At 32.9% G+C, this 16,948-nt stretch overlaps 2 protein-coding genes across 4 annotated transcripts; both read right to left on the bottom strand.

Annotated features, from left to right (window-relative positions):
* Positions 1-1,593: 1,593 nt before the first annotated feature.
* Positions 1,594-1,914, bottom strand: LOC107921761 (uncharacterized). The gene has a single exon (XM_016851577.1). It carries the CDS (start codon positions 1,912-1,914, stop codon positions 1,594-1,596), a length of 321 nt encoding a protein of 106 aa, XP_016707066.1.
* Positions 1,915-6,488: 4,574 nt separating this feature from the next.
* On the bottom strand, positions 6,489-10,413 carry LOC121203046 (protein DETOXIFICATION 42). 3 transcript variants are annotated; one of them, XM_041114300.1, is made up of 14 exons: positions 9,763-10,413; positions 9,550-9,671; positions 8,881-9,081; positions 8,588-8,748; positions 8,370-8,505; positions 8,157-8,253; positions 7,965-8,065; positions 7,770-7,789; positions 7,626-7,676; positions 7,434-7,505; positions 7,245-7,361; positions 7,044-7,139; positions 6,815-6,936; positions 6,489-6,679 (listed from the first exon to the last, which is right to left on the bottom strand). In XM_041114300.1, exons 1-14 carry the CDS (start codon positions 9,837-9,839, stop codon positions 6,637-6,639), a joined length of 1,416 nt encoding a protein of 471 aa, XP_040970234.1. In that variant the 5' UTR covers positions 9,840-10,413; the 3' UTR covers positions 6,489-6,636. The 3 variants fall into 3 exon arrangements, with proteins under 3 accessions (XP_040970234.1, XP_040970232.1, XP_040970231.1); XM_041114298.1 differs by having other exon boundaries at positions 7,626-7,789; positions 8,881-9,072; XM_041114297.1 differs by having other exon boundaries at positions 7,626-7,789; positions 9,763-10,412.
* Positions 10,414-16,948: the final 6,535 nt, after the last annotated feature.

Here is a 16,948-nt window from a genome sequence, read left to right as displayed (position 1 = left end):
GAAACATCAGAGGAAGGATTCCCTATGTCTGCATCAACTTCAGATTCGCCTTCCTCTTCAGTCTCATTAATTCCAGTCACTGTATTTTCCTGATCTCCCCATTTTAAGTCACACACAACAGTGTTTTCATACTTTTCATCCCAATCCCATGCCTTATTTCTTTGAACACAACATCCCTACTTATTATAATTTTTTTGAGTTAGATTGTAAAGTCTATAATCCTTTGACTCCTCACTAACCCCACAATAAAACACATTTAATGCTTTTATCATTTAATTTGGTTATTTTAGAATCAAACACATGAACATGAGAAACGTAACTAAAAACACGAAAATGCTCAACTGAGGGTTTGACTTCGCTCCATGCTTTTTCTAGTGCCTGATCTTTGACAACAAGAGTTGGGCTTCAATTTAGAACATGTATTGTCCAATTGACTGCTTCAGGCCAAAGGGTTTTCAGAATGTTCTTTGCGAAGAGCATGCTGCGTACCATATTCATAATGGTTCTGATCTTACATTCTGCTACTCCGTTTTGCTACGGTGTATATGTAGCTATCAGTTTTCTTTGAATGCCATTGTCATCACAAAATTTTGTGAATTCATATGACGTAAATTCTCCTCCACGATTAGTTCACAAACATTTGATAATCGAATCTGAATGTTTCTCAACACGAACTTTAAAATTTTGAAAAATAACAAAAGTCTCTGCTTTTTCTGTTAGAAATAAACCCAAGTTTTTATACTGAAGTCATCAATAAAAGTAATCAGATACCTTTTCCCACTATTTGAAGCAAGTGTGATTGGTCCATAGATATCAACATGAATTAATTGAAGAATTTGTGCTGCCCTCCAAGTGCTTTTCTTTGAAATGGTGCTCTGTGTTGCTTTCCCACTATACATTCCTTGCAAAGCTTTGATGAAGACTTGAGTTCTGGTAAGCCATTGATCTTCTTCTTCTGCCGAAGCATTTTCAGACCTTTATAACTCAAATGCCCATATCTGTAATGCCAGAGCTGCTGAACTTTTTCTTCTATAGTTATGCTAAAACAAAACGGTAGTGTAGTAACAACATGTAGCTTGAACATTCGATTTATAGCCATCTTTGTATCCATGATCATCCCTTTCTTAGCGTGATATACCCTACACCTATCATGTTGAAATAGAACAACCATCCCTTTCTCTTGCAATTGCCCTACACTCAACAAATTATTCTTCAATTTTGGCACATAAAAAACTCCTGTGATGATCTGCACCATTCTATCCACTGTAAATCTTACATTGCTCTTTTGTGTTACAACCAAGCTTGTATTATTGCCTAGCTTCACCGTATCTTTATAATTTTCATCATCATTGACGAAATATTCCTTCTTTCCACACATGTGATTGCTATATCTCAAATCAAGGAATCATGTATCCTCTTTATTATCATCTTTTGCATCTAAAAATGCCATCAACAGTATTTCTTCCCGAGTTTTTACATAGTTTGCCTCTTGCTTGAGCAGTCACATTGAAAATGTCCTAATTTGTGACATTTGTAGCATTCCATAGTGACTTTATCAAGACTCCACCTGCCTCTCCCCCTTTCTATTTCTATTTAACTACATCGGCCTCGACCTCTTGAACCAAACTGTTCCATAGAAGAAATCTTCAACGCTTGTGCTTCCTCAACTAAAGAACTCATGTTGATGCGTTGCTTATGCACCAACAAGCTGCTTTGTAATTCATCAATAGTCAAGATGCTTGTGTCTTTAGATTCCTCAATGGAACACACAACATAGTTAAACTTGAAAGTCATTGATCTCAGAATTTTTGAGACCACTTTAGCATTTGTCTTGTTTTCACCATTTGTTTTCATCTTGTTGACTATTGTGAGAGTTCGAGCAAAATATTCATTGACAGGTTCACCAGTCTTCATTTCAAGAATCTCAAATTCCTTTGGCAGAGCCCGTAGGTGTGCATATTTTACTCTTTTTACATCTTGAAATTTTTGTTTCATAGAATCCCATATACTTTTGGATGTATTCTTATTAAGGATTGTCTTAAGGATTGAACGATCTAATGCTTAAAATAGATAGTTCTTTTTCTTTCAAATCTTTCAGCTTCCGATCCTCGACTTGTTTCTTCTCTACCTTTGTTAGGGCTCTACCTTCTGCTGCTGTATGTACCCCATTTTCCACTATGATCCAATATTCTTTTGATCACAGAAAGATTTCCATGTGCATTGTCCAATGGTCATAGTGTCCATCAAATTTTGGAACAGCAAGCTGCACAAATGAACTTTCTGTTGCCATCTTCAATCACCTGAAATATCATGTAAAGAGCTGCCACTTCTAAATCAATCAGGTCCCGTGAGGAAGCGCTGATACCAAATGTAAGGTAAAGAGAATTTTGAAAAGAATTGAATATCAATTACTGAAAGAGAAAATAGATTTTTATAGTCGTACATCACAACTAAAAAGAGAAAGGAAAGGAATCCATGACTCAACAACTTTGAATAAATCAAATAAAAAAATATCCCTAAAGAAATGACATTTATTATCCAAACAACCTAAAACATATTATCAAATCCTAAAAGAGTAAGTACAAGTATTAATAGCATAGAAAAATGTGCTATTCGTCATTCAATTAAAGTGTTTGTTCACAATAACTATGACCTCTCAAGAAAATTAGTGGTTGCATTTTCGAGGCATTTGCAAAATGATAAGTCAATAACACTAAGTAATTTTTTTCCTAAATTATCCAACTTGCCTTCATCATGCAATGTATTGCACATTTTGAAGTTAAGTTATATACCAGTAATGCAATGTGATTATATAATGTATTGAGTTTAAGATATATTAGATTAACTAATCAAAATCTCAAAATATTTTTATTTTTTTGGCCATTTTTTAATTTTAATTTTAATTATTACATTGTTAATTTTTTATATATTAAAAAAATAGAATCATTTCCATCATTTGATAGTAATTATAAAAAATTATTTTTAAATCTATTAAATTTTATTTTAATGTTTTATGAAATAAAATCTTAAATTTAAAATTGATTCAAAATTGTTTCAATTTCAAAAAATATTATAGTTATTTTTTATTATCCATAATTATCTTAACCAAAATTTAATTAGTTTAAAATTAAATAGATACATAATAAGAAAAATTCATTATGAAAGTTTCACAGTTTTCAAAAGTTAGTATTTTAATAGTATCACATGTAGTTAGATTTGGGTCAGGTTGGGAGAGGTCTTGATAAAATTTTAGGTGTATTTGATAGGTTAGGTTCAAAAATTTGGTTTAAAATTTTGTCCAAACTCGACCTAGATAAAAATGCTAAACCTGAGTTTGGTCAGGCCCGACCGTATTAAATTTTTTATATTATTTTAAAATATATATATATACAAAATATTAAAATAAATGTTTCCTAATAAATTAAAAAAAATTTTAAAAAAAATCTTTATACTTAAATATCACAAAGATAAGTGCAAGTTAACAAGTAAATGCCTCTAAAATAGTAGTAAAATTAACAATAAAATAAGAGTTATACAATATCCAAATAATAACAATAAAATACTAGCAATATAATAGTGAAATGACAGCAAAACATTAGTTTTTTTTTTTGCAAATTTGGATCGGGCCGAACTAACAAAAACCTTATCTGAGGCTCGACCCGTTTTTTAAACAGACCTTATTTTTTACCCAAATTCTCCTACTTTTTAAGTGGGCCTTCGAGTCAAGCCGAACCACATGTAGTATAAGAATAATTTTACACCCACGTGTAGAATAGGCAATAAGCTTGAGGTTAAAACAAATATGAGTGGATAATGCAACCTATTATTTTAAATTAGAATGAAAATTTCAATAACGTATCACTTACATCAATAATAAAGATTATAAGAAAAAATAAAAGTAACCTATAAACTCACAAGGTTTGAGAAATTATGCACTTATATCTTCAAAGGCATATCATTCAACTCTAATCAGACGTATTAAACAACTTTTGTTGAAAATAAGTCTTTGAGAATTTGAACATATTTCTAGAAAAGAGAACGTAGAAGTAGATGGTATCGCTGAACTGACTTTCAACTTTCGACAGGAATGAAAGACTACAGCTGTTTGTAGAATATCCGCTGAAGATTTCTAGATAATTTCATTAAATTATTCTGTTTATTTTACATAAAAAATCTCTAAAATACTAATGCATTACCACGAAAATAATGAAAATATTATTGTCACTATTCCATAAATAAACAAAAGAAAAATAAATAAACTATTGTCATTGTAAAAAATAGTACAATCAAACCTAAAATATAATTAAAATTAAAAATTAAAAAAATAAAAAGAAAGAAGAAGAATTCTCATTTAAAAGGGTTGAGAATTCTTATTTAAAAGGGTTGCTACAAAATGAAAAAAGAAAATCAAACCTAAAATATAAGTTTTTTTCCCGGGTCAGGCCTAAATTTGTCTATATGTTTTTTTTTGTTTTGTTGTTTTTTTATTATTATATTTCTATTATTTTGTTGTTATTGTTTGGATATTGTATAACTCTTGATTTATTGTTAAATTTGCTACTATTTTTAATTTGTATTTTAATTTTGTAGTGTATTTGATTATTTGATTTATTATATTTTTTTTAAATTTTTTTTATATAAAAAATTAATATGAACAGGTCGGGCCAGGCTCGAGTTTAGTATTTTTATTTAGATTGAACTTGAATAAAATTTTAGACCCATTTTTTTCAGCCTAACCTAGAAAACAGACCTAAAAATTTGCATTAATCTGGTCCATGATCAGATCTACATGCATAACCTTCAAAGAATTTAATATATAAAATTAAATACAATAATTTTTTTAATACATTCTTAAAACCCTGTTAATTTAAATATTAATAAAAATAAAATGGTACAATTTGACACTATTTATTTCATAAGGCTCTTTTAAGAATTAAAAATATATATTACACATAATCTAAGTTCTAGGGGTTCAAAAATAGAAGAGATTATTGATGAAATTTTGATGATAATAAAACAAGGTAAAATATTCTATCATAGTGTTTATTAATTAGAGTTTGGAAATTTATAGATTACTTGAAACAATTGTCAAATTAATTGTATGTGAACAAATTTAAATAATTTATTCAATGAAAAGATTTAATTAAAATTATAAAATTATACCAATCTAATTAAATATTTTTTTTAAATACTTAAATTACTCTATTAATTTTAAAGATTTTATATGGAGTTGATTTTATATTATATATAAAAAAATCATTTTGGTTCTTCATTTTATTTTTCATTTTTTAAGTTTTAAACTTGTTTGTTTGGCAAATCACACTAACTTAGCATATATGTGGATTATCACGTAGATAACACGTTAAATTTAATTAAATTTTAAAAATATTTTTATAATTTTAATGATTTTTATTTTAAAAATAGTTTTTATAATTTTTTTTTGAATTTTTAAAATTTAAAAAATTAATTAAATGCTGACATGTTATCCACATGGCAGTCCACATATATGCCATATCAGCAAAGTTAAAAACCATTAATTTTTTCCTTTTATTTTGAAGTGATTTGACAAAAAAAATATAAGTTTAATAATTATAAAAGACAAAAAATTAGATGAACTAAAATAAACTTTTTTATATAAAATTAGAGGACTAAATAAATCATTATGTCTTTCATCTACAATTGAATTAAATATATATATATGAATAATTTTATTATATGTTCTAATCATATCTTTCTTTTCTTTTTTTTCACTCAATGCCTAGAACTACCCATAACCTCTCCTCAACCTATAAATAGGAGGATAATACACTTCAGCGCACCACTTGAACCCACGTCTTCCTGTATAGACAACAATACCAATACCAACTGAGCCAAGACTCAATCGGCCTAATTAAATAAAATATTAAATGAAACTCTTATATCATAACAAACACCCACATGTAATATGATTATTCTTTCTTTTCTTTTTTTTTTCACTCAATGCCTAGAACTACCCATAACCTCTCCTCAACCTATAAATAGGAGGATAATACACTTCAGCGCACCACTTGAACCCACGTCTTCATATATAGAGAACAATACCAATGCCAACTGAGCCAAGACTCAATCGGCCTAATTAAATAAAATATTAAATGAAACTCTTATATCATAACAAACACCCACATGTAATATGATTATTCTTTTATCAAATATTGTGGATTGCTTAGCTAAATAAGCCTTGATTGAGAAAGACAACTTGCAAGTGTTTGATCTCCCCCACGATGGTTCGCACCTTTATTGATATGGATAAGTCTAAGGGTAATCCTTCTGCTGAGAATGTCGCTATGTAATTAACTTAGCTTTATTTTTTTGTCAAAAAAAAATATCATGGATTTATCAAATAAGGTTAATAATTGATTTTAAATTATAATACAATTATTCTTTCCTTCTTGGCCTTTAATTAGGGTATATTAATAAATGGTAAAACTTCAAAAAAAAAATTATAGGAATTAAAGTCAATAGCAATTTTTTTACTCCATTAAGTAATGAATTGAATCTTTCAAATAAAGAACATAAGTTGTCACAATTTGGAGTCCAACCCTGATCAACTTCGGAATAATTGGATGTTACACCACAAAAAATGCAGGGTTGTAGCAGTCAGTTTCGAAGAAAACTCCAAGGCCCCGTACCAGTGCCTACCCTGATGAACAATGTTAATGGAGAAGTATTAGAATCATACAGAACTTTCCCAAATAAAAAACCAAGTGAAATTTTCTGTTTGGTTGATCAGAAAACACCATGGAAGATAAATGAAACCATAGATGAATTATATTACCTCAAAAGACCGGCAAATACACGCAAATTCATAAAGATGGTCAAAGCAATCCAGATACCAATATAGCCACTGCTGGAGGACAGTATGAACAAGCAAAAGATGCTCACAACAGCAACCAAAACCTAAGAAAATGACAAGAAAATTGTATGAAGACAGAGAAAAAAGCTTTTAACTTTGTTGGATATTACTTTTTGATTCACATGCAGAAGTGGGTTATAATTGAACTAACCATGGAGTAAGCTGAATAGGCAAAATCTGAAGCTCCATAGTTAACTCCATCGAAAACAAAGGCTAAAGTATTAATAGGTTGAGTTACTGCAATGAACTATATTGGCAAGAAAATGTTGATGATCGAACAAGTTAGCATTTGAAGAAAGATAAAAATGTTTTTTTTTTTTGTAGAAACTTTTAGGAAGGAAGAGAGCAATACAGGAAAGCTGAGGTTCATGAGTTGCATAACATCCCTGTCGTTCGTAAATAGTTGAGCAGCAAATTGTGATAGAGCTGCTAGAGTACATGATAGCAGAAACCCCAACAGAACACCAATCTGCAGATAGAAATTGTAAGCAGAATATAGAGTTTGTAAGAAAGTGAAACAAGTGAAGTTTAATGTTAGAACCTGCAGCACACGGGAAGCGGTAGCGACTATCTTCTCGTAATCTTTCTTTGCGAATGAACTTGCAAGGATTGCCTGGAAAAAACGTGGGAAGTATGTAAATTGCAGCTCGTTTTTATGGGGTTAGAGATGAAGGCAAGGCAGAGGGGAAAACATCATGCATAGGCAACTGATTGAATTGAAATGAAAGCTTACTTGTCCTGCAACAGCCAATCCATCAGCAAGCAAAGAGGTTGCCAGCCAAATCTGCAAGCAAACTTGAAATGCAGCCATTGAGTTTGATCCCTGCCGAGCTGCTAATGATGCTGCGACGGTCACACAGGATGTTGTAGATATTACCTTAATCAATAGCTGAAATCCTGAAGTAGTGACAGCACACAGATATCATAGTCCTGCAAGTGTTCTATATCATTTTCTTTCTCGCAGAAGTTAAGGTAAATCAGTTGGCAAAAGCTGAACCACTAAATTTGATTTTACTTTAAACAATTAAACATTCTTTTTGAGTTTGTTAAGTACCATAAGTAAACCACTCACCACTTTTAAGGAATCGACTAAATTGTAGCTCTTTAAAGTTTGGCGGGCACAACTCGATTTTACCGGCTAATCTCCAAAGAAGTATGAGAAAGATTAAATACCTAGAAATATGATGCATTAAGTGATTAAACCAGATGAAGAGGCATTAAAAGACCAGACAGTTGACAGCCAATGAACCAGAAAATAACTTACTGAGAAACTACATGAGCAATGCCTGCACCTTTGACACCAAGACGAAGTACGAACATCAATATAGGGTCCAAAATAACATTCATCGAGTCTCCTATGACTGCATTGGCAATTGCAAACAACTATGAGAGGTAGTTTACTCACAAAATGTGATGAATAATAAGATTCCTTAAAACTGGTTTCACAATGGCAGCCGATAATAGAAATCTTGCTTACTGATAGCATATAAGGGAGTTTTAGTATCCTTTAATCCCCGGAAAACCCCTTGTGCAGCTAATGAGAGAAGAATAGCTGGAGCACCGAGTGATCTTAATGTTAAGTACTGTTGGGCTATATTGAGCATAGGAGATTCCTGGAAAAAAGCAAAAGTAGTATCAATAACCAGAGAAACAGTGTTTAAAATGCTACAAGGGAATTGCTAAATGAACACTCACAGAATTTACACCCATATAACCTAAGAGAGGTTTAGCAGCGAAAATGAGGAATAAAGTTTGAAGTATCCCAAGCATGCTACCAATAACCAGAGCTGAAGATGCTGATGGTACATGCTTTTTACTGTTGCCATCAGGCTGGCTTTTTTTCACGTTACCGTTGCCTACAAATGAGACATTTATGCTATCACTATTAAAATTATAGATAAAGCAGAAAAATGCTATATGTAACAGAAATAATCAACACTTGTAAAGAACTTGAACAAAACCAGGGAGAGAGTATGTGGAAAGCATACCAGTTAGAGGCACCAATTCCTGGTTGACATCACTTTCCCTTTCCGGGTTTGCATCTTGCTCTGCTTCGGTAGTCGGTTTGCTGGTAGCTTCTTCCTCAGCAACAAAAGAAGTAGTAATACTGACTAGTGGGAACATGGTAATTCTTGATATTTGATTAAAAATTGCAACCGAAACTCCTACAGAAGCTAACTCTACAGCACCTAACGAAAAGAGATATATATATTATAACTGATTCAGTATTAGCTCTGTAATCAAATCATTAAAGAAAACATTTTATTTATGAAGAAATCTCATGGATGCATAATCATGTAGAGAAACCAAATGGTTTTTGAGAATCACAAACATTAGCTACATATACGGCAAACAGATCAAGCCACTGATGATACAGAAACTATATTAAATGACTTGTAAATTGGCAAACCCTGTAGGATGGATATCTTCTGTGTGATGCCTAGCTTCTATTTCCAAATTGTAATTAAAACAAAATATTTGCTTATGCATGAAATATTCAAACTTCCATAATCTTGATACATATTTGAACATGTGTATGAATAGAGGTATAATCCTAATAATATATGAAAAAAAGGTGAGATAGTCATGTCGAATACATACGCACTCATATTAAGTCCTTATAATGATAACAAGGGGAGAAGCAAGTGAGCACAAACCTATACGGCCAATGAATGCCGTGTCAATTAGAGAAGCAATAGGGTCTGCCAATAAAGCAAGTGTTGCTGGTACTGCGATATTTACTATTTCTGAGCCTAGTTCATCCCTCTTCAAAACATTTCTGGCAAAATTATTATCAAACTATAAGGTATTATAATAAAAAAGAAAATTTAAAATAATAATAATCATACTGATTGGAAGATGAAGAATACCTTGAATCTTTGAAGAACATTAAAAGGGGTAACTTTCCCATATTGCTCCAAAAACTTAAAATGGCACCAACTCCCATGAATACACTGTGGCTACTCAACAAGCAACTGGTGAGTAGCAAGTTCAAACTTCCTAAAAAAAATTTATCTAAAAAGAAAAAAAAAGTAATTATATAAATTTATCCAACTTTTGGTTTTTTATTGGGACAAAGCCAAAAGAAAAACAGGAAGTGGTCAACCCCCAACCTGCAATTCGAATTCAATAATGGGAAAGAATTTAAAGGGATCAAAATGATTTTACAGAAATTCAAGGTGAATAAGGTTTATGCAAATTCAAAATGGCTAGATGTTTCCAATTTTTTAACAAGTTGTAAGGACCAGGTATTGCATAAACCTTCCTTAGATAAACAAGTCCCAGATATCCCACCAAGGTAATTAAATAATTATATATTATTCATCAACCTAGGGTAGCCGAAAAATAAACAAAAGAAAACAGTACAACAAGAAATCTACATAATCAAAAGAAATTGCTCAAGGACCATGGGCGCCATCTGTCTTGGTTCTCAACAGGGTACACTGATGAGTTTCATGCACCATGGTCTTCAGCAATGACTTATGATAGAAATTAATACGGGTGCCTATTGCATTTTACAAACAGGGGAAACTATTATACATATATAAGTATGCATGTCATGGAGGATAAACAGCCAACTCTCTCGTTCAACATACATTCTACCAACATGTCCGTCTCAAAGGATTCTTTTTTTCTAAGAAAAGAAATTTTGATCCAGTCTTCCTTAAAAAACGATAGTTCACAGGGTTTGGGATTTGCGTCATCGTAATTTTATTACTATTTTTCCTTATTTTCAGCTTACGTAAAAATTCAGTTAAAAAATTATAACTAGATTTGATATATATGCCGATTTTAGAAAAAAATTAGGGCATAATTGCAAAAAAAGCCTACATCCTTTGGGAGCTTTCGAATATATACCCCTAACCTTTTGATTTTCTGAAATCGGTCCTCAACATAATGGATTTTTCAGACATCAATCTAGTTAAAATGGTAACCGTCAGCTAACCGTTAGTCAATAGCCAGTCAAAAAAATTGGTCTATGTGGTGTTCTAGTTGACTGATGACATGGCAAACATTAAAATAATAACGTGACGTGGCAAAAAATTAAACAAATTTAATAAATATAAAACAAAAAAAAAACTATAAATCTCTAAATCATCTCAAACCCCAAATTCAAAATTTTTTCCTAAATTCTAAAATACCCAAATCATGAAATTCCCCAAATCCATAACATCTGAAATTTTTATTGAATCCCTAAATTCTTCAACAATCTCCTTTTTGACTCATTGATTAAGGGATTTTTCTACATCCTTAATCCCTTAGAACCAAATCGTGAAATCCATAATCTTTCCAGAAATTTTTATTTTTCTTCCTTGTCGTTTGAAATCATGGATTCACATAGTTCGAATAGTCAGTCTAGAGGTTGGGTAACGCATGGTTCGAAGAAAAAATCGTCATATGCAAATATTGTTACTTCATCGCAGAGGGAGTATTTCTACAATGGACCAGCAGTAAAATGTCACTGCAATAAGTTAGCTCCAAGAGACACTTCATGAAGCGATTTAAATCCGGGGAAGAGATTTTATGTAACACCCTTAACCCGTATCCGTCATCGGAACAGGGTTACAATGCATTACCGGAACAAACAGATCAAATGCAAACATTTCATATTATTTAACATTCATGTCAGATATTATTCATAAAGTCCCTTATATGAGCTCTCTAAACCCAAAATATGTAATAGAAATAAGTCGGGACTAATTTGGGTACTCAGAGAATTTTTCGCTAAATTTTAAAATTTTTCCTAGGTGCAAGGTACACACGCCCATGTGGTCAGGCCGTGTAAACATGCTCGTGTCACAAGTCGTGTGTGCATTCGAAATAGGGCACACAGCCGTGTCCCAACTCCCATGTAACTCTCTAACTTAAGTCACACGGCCAAGTCACACACCTGTGTGTAAGTGCAGGGGTCACACGACCAAGCTACACGGCCGTGTGCCAGGCAGTGTAAAAAATACTTGGGCCTTCTGTTTCTCAATTTTAAAGATGCAGGGGACACACGGCAAAACCACACACCCATGTGCTAGGCCGTGTGTCACACACGACTGAGACACACGTCCGTGTCTCTACCAGTATAGATGAAAATAGACCATTTTCAAGGCCATTTTCAAGGTTACTTTTCTCACCCAATTAGTCTTTTACCTGCATAAACACTTTAACACATACACAAGCCAATCCAAGACATTTAAACCAAGCCAAAAATCAAGTCTTATGCATGACATATTACTTCATAAATCCATATATCCAAACTTACCTATTTGACCAAAAATACATTTAGACATACTTATGAAATTTACTATCAATTGCCCATACTTAACACTCATATCAAACATGACATTATCTCAAATATATATATATATATATCAAAACACATTTATTACAAGCCATACCTATGGCTAATTACAACCAAAACATTTATATGCCAACATTGGCTATTTAAACCTATACATGCCATTATAATCAGAAATTAATTTACTATTTATACCAAAATGAGTTGATGAATAGTTTGATGTGTCTCCGACTAGCTTCCAACTTAAACGAGCTTTCAAGCTACTATAAAACAAAGAAAATAAAAAAAAAGTAAGCATTTAATGCTTAGTAAGTCCGTATAACAGGAAATAAACTTACCATTCATTTACATTTAAGGTAAGCATACAAAATGCATCCAAGCAATTTGGCTAATAGCCTAAACACACAACTTCATCAACATGTTAGTCATGTATTTCATGTGAACATCAAGAATCAGGGATGAGTTCATCAAATATCATATTTCCATGTATTTTCAGGTGTATATAGGTAATATCTCATTCAAAATTCACCTTAACTTATATCAAAACTTTATTCGTTGAACAATTTGAAATATCGATGGATACACGATAATACACACGAAGTGTATGAATCTGTAATCCGTCAATTCATATTCGGGAGTGCTCATTAAAGCACATAATCGGGAAGCCCTCTCTTGAGCTATATAATGGGAAACTCATGTGAGCCATGTAACGAAAAGCTTATTCGGGCTATATAACAGGAAGCTCATAAGAGCCAAAATCGAAAAGCTCATGTGAGCCAATAACGGGTAGCTCTGAAGAGCTATTAAACAGGAAGCTCCGGATAGCCATGTATTGAGAAGTTCAAGCGAGTCATATCGGGAAGCTCCGGGAGCCATTAATCAGGAAGCTCACAAAAAGCCTTTAATCGGAAAGCTTATGAAGAGCCATTTATCAGGACGCTGATAAGAGTTGCGGTGTGTCCACAACACATGCAGGATCACAACCGATCGGGATGCTCCGAAGAGCTATTAACAGAAAGCTCGCAAGAACCATATAACGGGAAGCTCGAGAGGGCTAATAGCACGATGCTTTTCTCAGCTGTTATGTAGCACTTCAAACCTGAATCCGTTGTCGAAATAGGGTTATAGAGCATTACCAAAATTTACAGAACAAAGAAATGATATTCCACACCATACAATATTCATATCAGAAATCAAACATAAAATCCCTTATATGAACCCTTGAGTCCAAAACATGCATTAAAAACGAGTCGGGACTAAACCGGGTACTCAGAGAATTTTTCGTAAAATATTAAAATTTTTCCTAGGTGCAGGGGTTATACGCTCGTATGGTCAGGCCGTGTGGTTCACACAGCCAAGAGACACGCCCGTGTCTTAGGCCGTGTAACTCTCTAACTTGGGTCATACGGCCAAGCCATACGTCCATGTGCTAGGTCGTGTACAAATACATATGCATTCTGTTTTGAAGTTTTAAAGATGCAGGGGACACAAGGCCATATCACATGCCCATGTGCTAGGCCGTGTGTCACACGCGGCTGAGACACACCTATGTCTATATCCGTGTGGACGAAAATAGGCTATTTTTCAAGCCATATTTCTCACCCCATTTTATCATCCTCCTATACCAACACTTTAATACATTCACAAGCTATTATAAGTCATTTAACCCAACTCGAAATCAAGTCTTATACATGATATAATACCTCATATAATCAAGTATACACACTTACTTAAATTGCCAAGTTCACATATATGCATATCTTATCAAATATTCTAACTTAATTCAATCATCAATATACCAATATAATTTCTATCAATCAACTATTTCAAACACATACCAAACATATCCATCACAAGCCATTCCAATGGTTGGTTACAATTAAAGCATTTATATGCCGATATTGGCCAATTAACCTATACATGCCATTACAACCATAATTGATTTACCATATATATACCAAAATAGGCTGATGGATAGTGTGAGTGATCTCCGCCAAGCTTCCAATCCAACGAGCCTCCAAATTACTATAGAATAGGGAAAAATAAAACAGAGTAAGCATGAAATGCTTAGTAATTTTGTATAACATGGTAATTAACTTACCACTCATTTAAATTCAATATAAACATACAAGGCACATTCAATCAACTTGATCACGAGCCCTAACACATATTCTCAGCACCATTGTTAGTCATATATTTCATATAAATATCAAGAAACATATATGGGCTCAATAATAATTAGATTTCCATGTACATATATTTTTCACATCATGTATTCATACAACAGATACAAATCATATCCTTGTATTTCAAGTATATTTTCATAATAATTTGTCTCGAGTTCAGACTATTTCATGTCGAAACTTTGCCCATTAAATCAATCAAAGTGTCGATGGTTACACAGGTAGTATGATCGAGATATACAAATATATAATCATAGATAAACATATTCATCAAACAAATTCCATGTTCATATAGCGTTATCTCATATTTCCATATATCATGTATTATCATTTTCATGTATTTCAAGCAGATATGTGTAATAATTCATTTTGTGTTCATTTTTTCTCATGTCAGGATTTTGCCCATTGAATCATTGAAAACATTGATGGATACACAGGTAGTACACTTGAAGTGTACAAATCAGAAATCCATCAATTCATATTCAGGAGTGCTCTTTAAAGCACATAATTGGGAAATCCTCTCAAGCCATATAACAAGAAGCTCACAAAGAGCCATTAATTGGGAATATTAAATTGAGATAGTACATTTGGTATAAGTAAATATATATTTTGATCAATAGGGTAATTTGAATGATAAGATAATGTGAAAATATGCCATGCTTAAGACTTAGTTTTAGATTGGTTTGAATGACTTGTATTGGTTTGTGAATGTGTTAAAATGTTAATGTAGGTGGAAAACAAATTAGGTAAGAAATGTGGTTTAGAAATGACCTATTTTCGTCTACACGGGCAGAGACTCGGGCGTGTGTCTCAGCCGTGTGTGTGTCTCAGTCGTTTGTGACACATGACCTAGTACATGGGCGTGTAGTTTGGCCGTGTGTCCCCTGCATCTTTAAATTTGCAAAATAAAATGCTCATAATTATTCACACGACCTAGCACACGGGCATACGGCTTGGCTGTGTGACCCAAGTCAGAAAACTCCCTAATTTGGACATGAACAGGGACACAATCATGTGTCCTTATTTTGAATGCCCACATGGCCTGAGACACACGGCCTGACCATATGGGCGTGTGTCTCTTGCACCTTGGAAAAATTTTGATTTTTTCCGAAAAATTCTCTAAGTTCCCGATTTAGTCCTGACTTGTTACTAATGCATAATTGGGGTTTGAGGGTTCATATAATGGACAATATGATTGTATAAGATTGATTTCTGATATGAATAATAATAATATCTGTATTTAATCTGTAAATCTCGGTAATGCTTCGTAATCCTATTTCGGGAACGGATATAGGTTAGGGGTGTTACACTTAAGACATATACATTCCATCTTTTGTGCGGTAAGTGTACAATTACACTTGAGAACGTAACTTTACAATTCAATTTATCGGTGGATGGGCCAGTCGTTATGGGGGTAGTGATCATTAGCGATTGGAGCACAATTTGCGAACAACTATTAGGCAATGTGCCAAACAAGTTTTTTGGTGATCAGATAGAGCTAAAATGGTTGGAAGAAAATTTCAATTATATTGACAACTCCCCAAGTGCCTTTGAAAGAGAACAATATGCTCGAGCATTCATCTTGAGGTTAATTAGGGGTCTTCTAATGCCTGATAAATCTCAATAGTTGATACATTTAAGGTGGCTACTACAACTCGTCAACTTGAAAGAAAATAGGCGACTCAGTCGGAGATCAATTGTGTTGGCCACATTATACCGAGATATGTGTCGGGTGACGCAACCACAAAAAAATTAACATTAGTGGTTGCATACTCCTGCAGTCATGGGCATGGTACTAGCTACCATTTTTGCATTCCCGAATAAACACCCCTTATCATAAGTTTTTTTCATTCTTTTATTTTTTAAATAACATATTTGATTAAGTGGAACAATGAGGCGAGTTATGTTGGTATAGCGGACGAGCTAAAAGATATCTGGCTACTATTAGATCAACAATTGAAAGCTAAGGTTAGTTTTTGAATTTTTAAATTATATAAAATTTATGTAAGAATTTGAAATTTAGTATTAGATCGATAATAAAATTTTAATTTCGTACTATAGTTTTCAGGTGACTTGGCTGCTATACAAGCTGAAAGTGTGTCCTACGAAGTGCACTTTTAGAGAACATTTTGCCACCTCGGTTGAAAACGTATCCCGTAGGACGTATTTTCTTCTCTCCCATTTTCAACTCTAACCCCAAACCCGTGAAAAAATCCAGAACCTGGGAATCTTGGGATAATTTTCAGATTAGGCTTCCATGTTGTTATTTTTTTCAATTTCTTCCCTTAGTTGCCTATATAAAGGGGGGTTTGCTCCCCCTACTTCATCAAATCTCTCAGCTACTACACACGTTCTCACGAGTGCATAAAACAAACTATTTTAAAAAAAATTATAAGCGCGGCTTTACTGTAAGTATACAGGTCAATTGTAATATTTATAGTGTTACAATGGAACACCGGAGTGTTTCAAGGATTGAACCTAAAGGTGATGGCGATTGAGCAATAAATAGCATACATGATAGAGTCTAAGCTACTACTAATACTATTTTATATTATGCAAAATCATAACAATGAATTTTTGCAA

The sequence above is a fragment of the Gossypium hirsutum genome, chromosome A01 (assembly GCF_007990345.1).
Source record: "Gossypium hirsutum isolate 1008001.06 chromosome A01, Gossypium_hirsutum_v2.1, whole genome shotgun sequence".
Lineage (NCBI taxonomy): Eukaryota > Viridiplantae > Streptophyta > Magnoliopsida > Malvales > Malvaceae > Gossypium > Gossypium hirsutum.
Note: the sequence above shows the minus strand (reverse complement) of the source record. Positions and strands in the feature narration are given on the sequence as shown.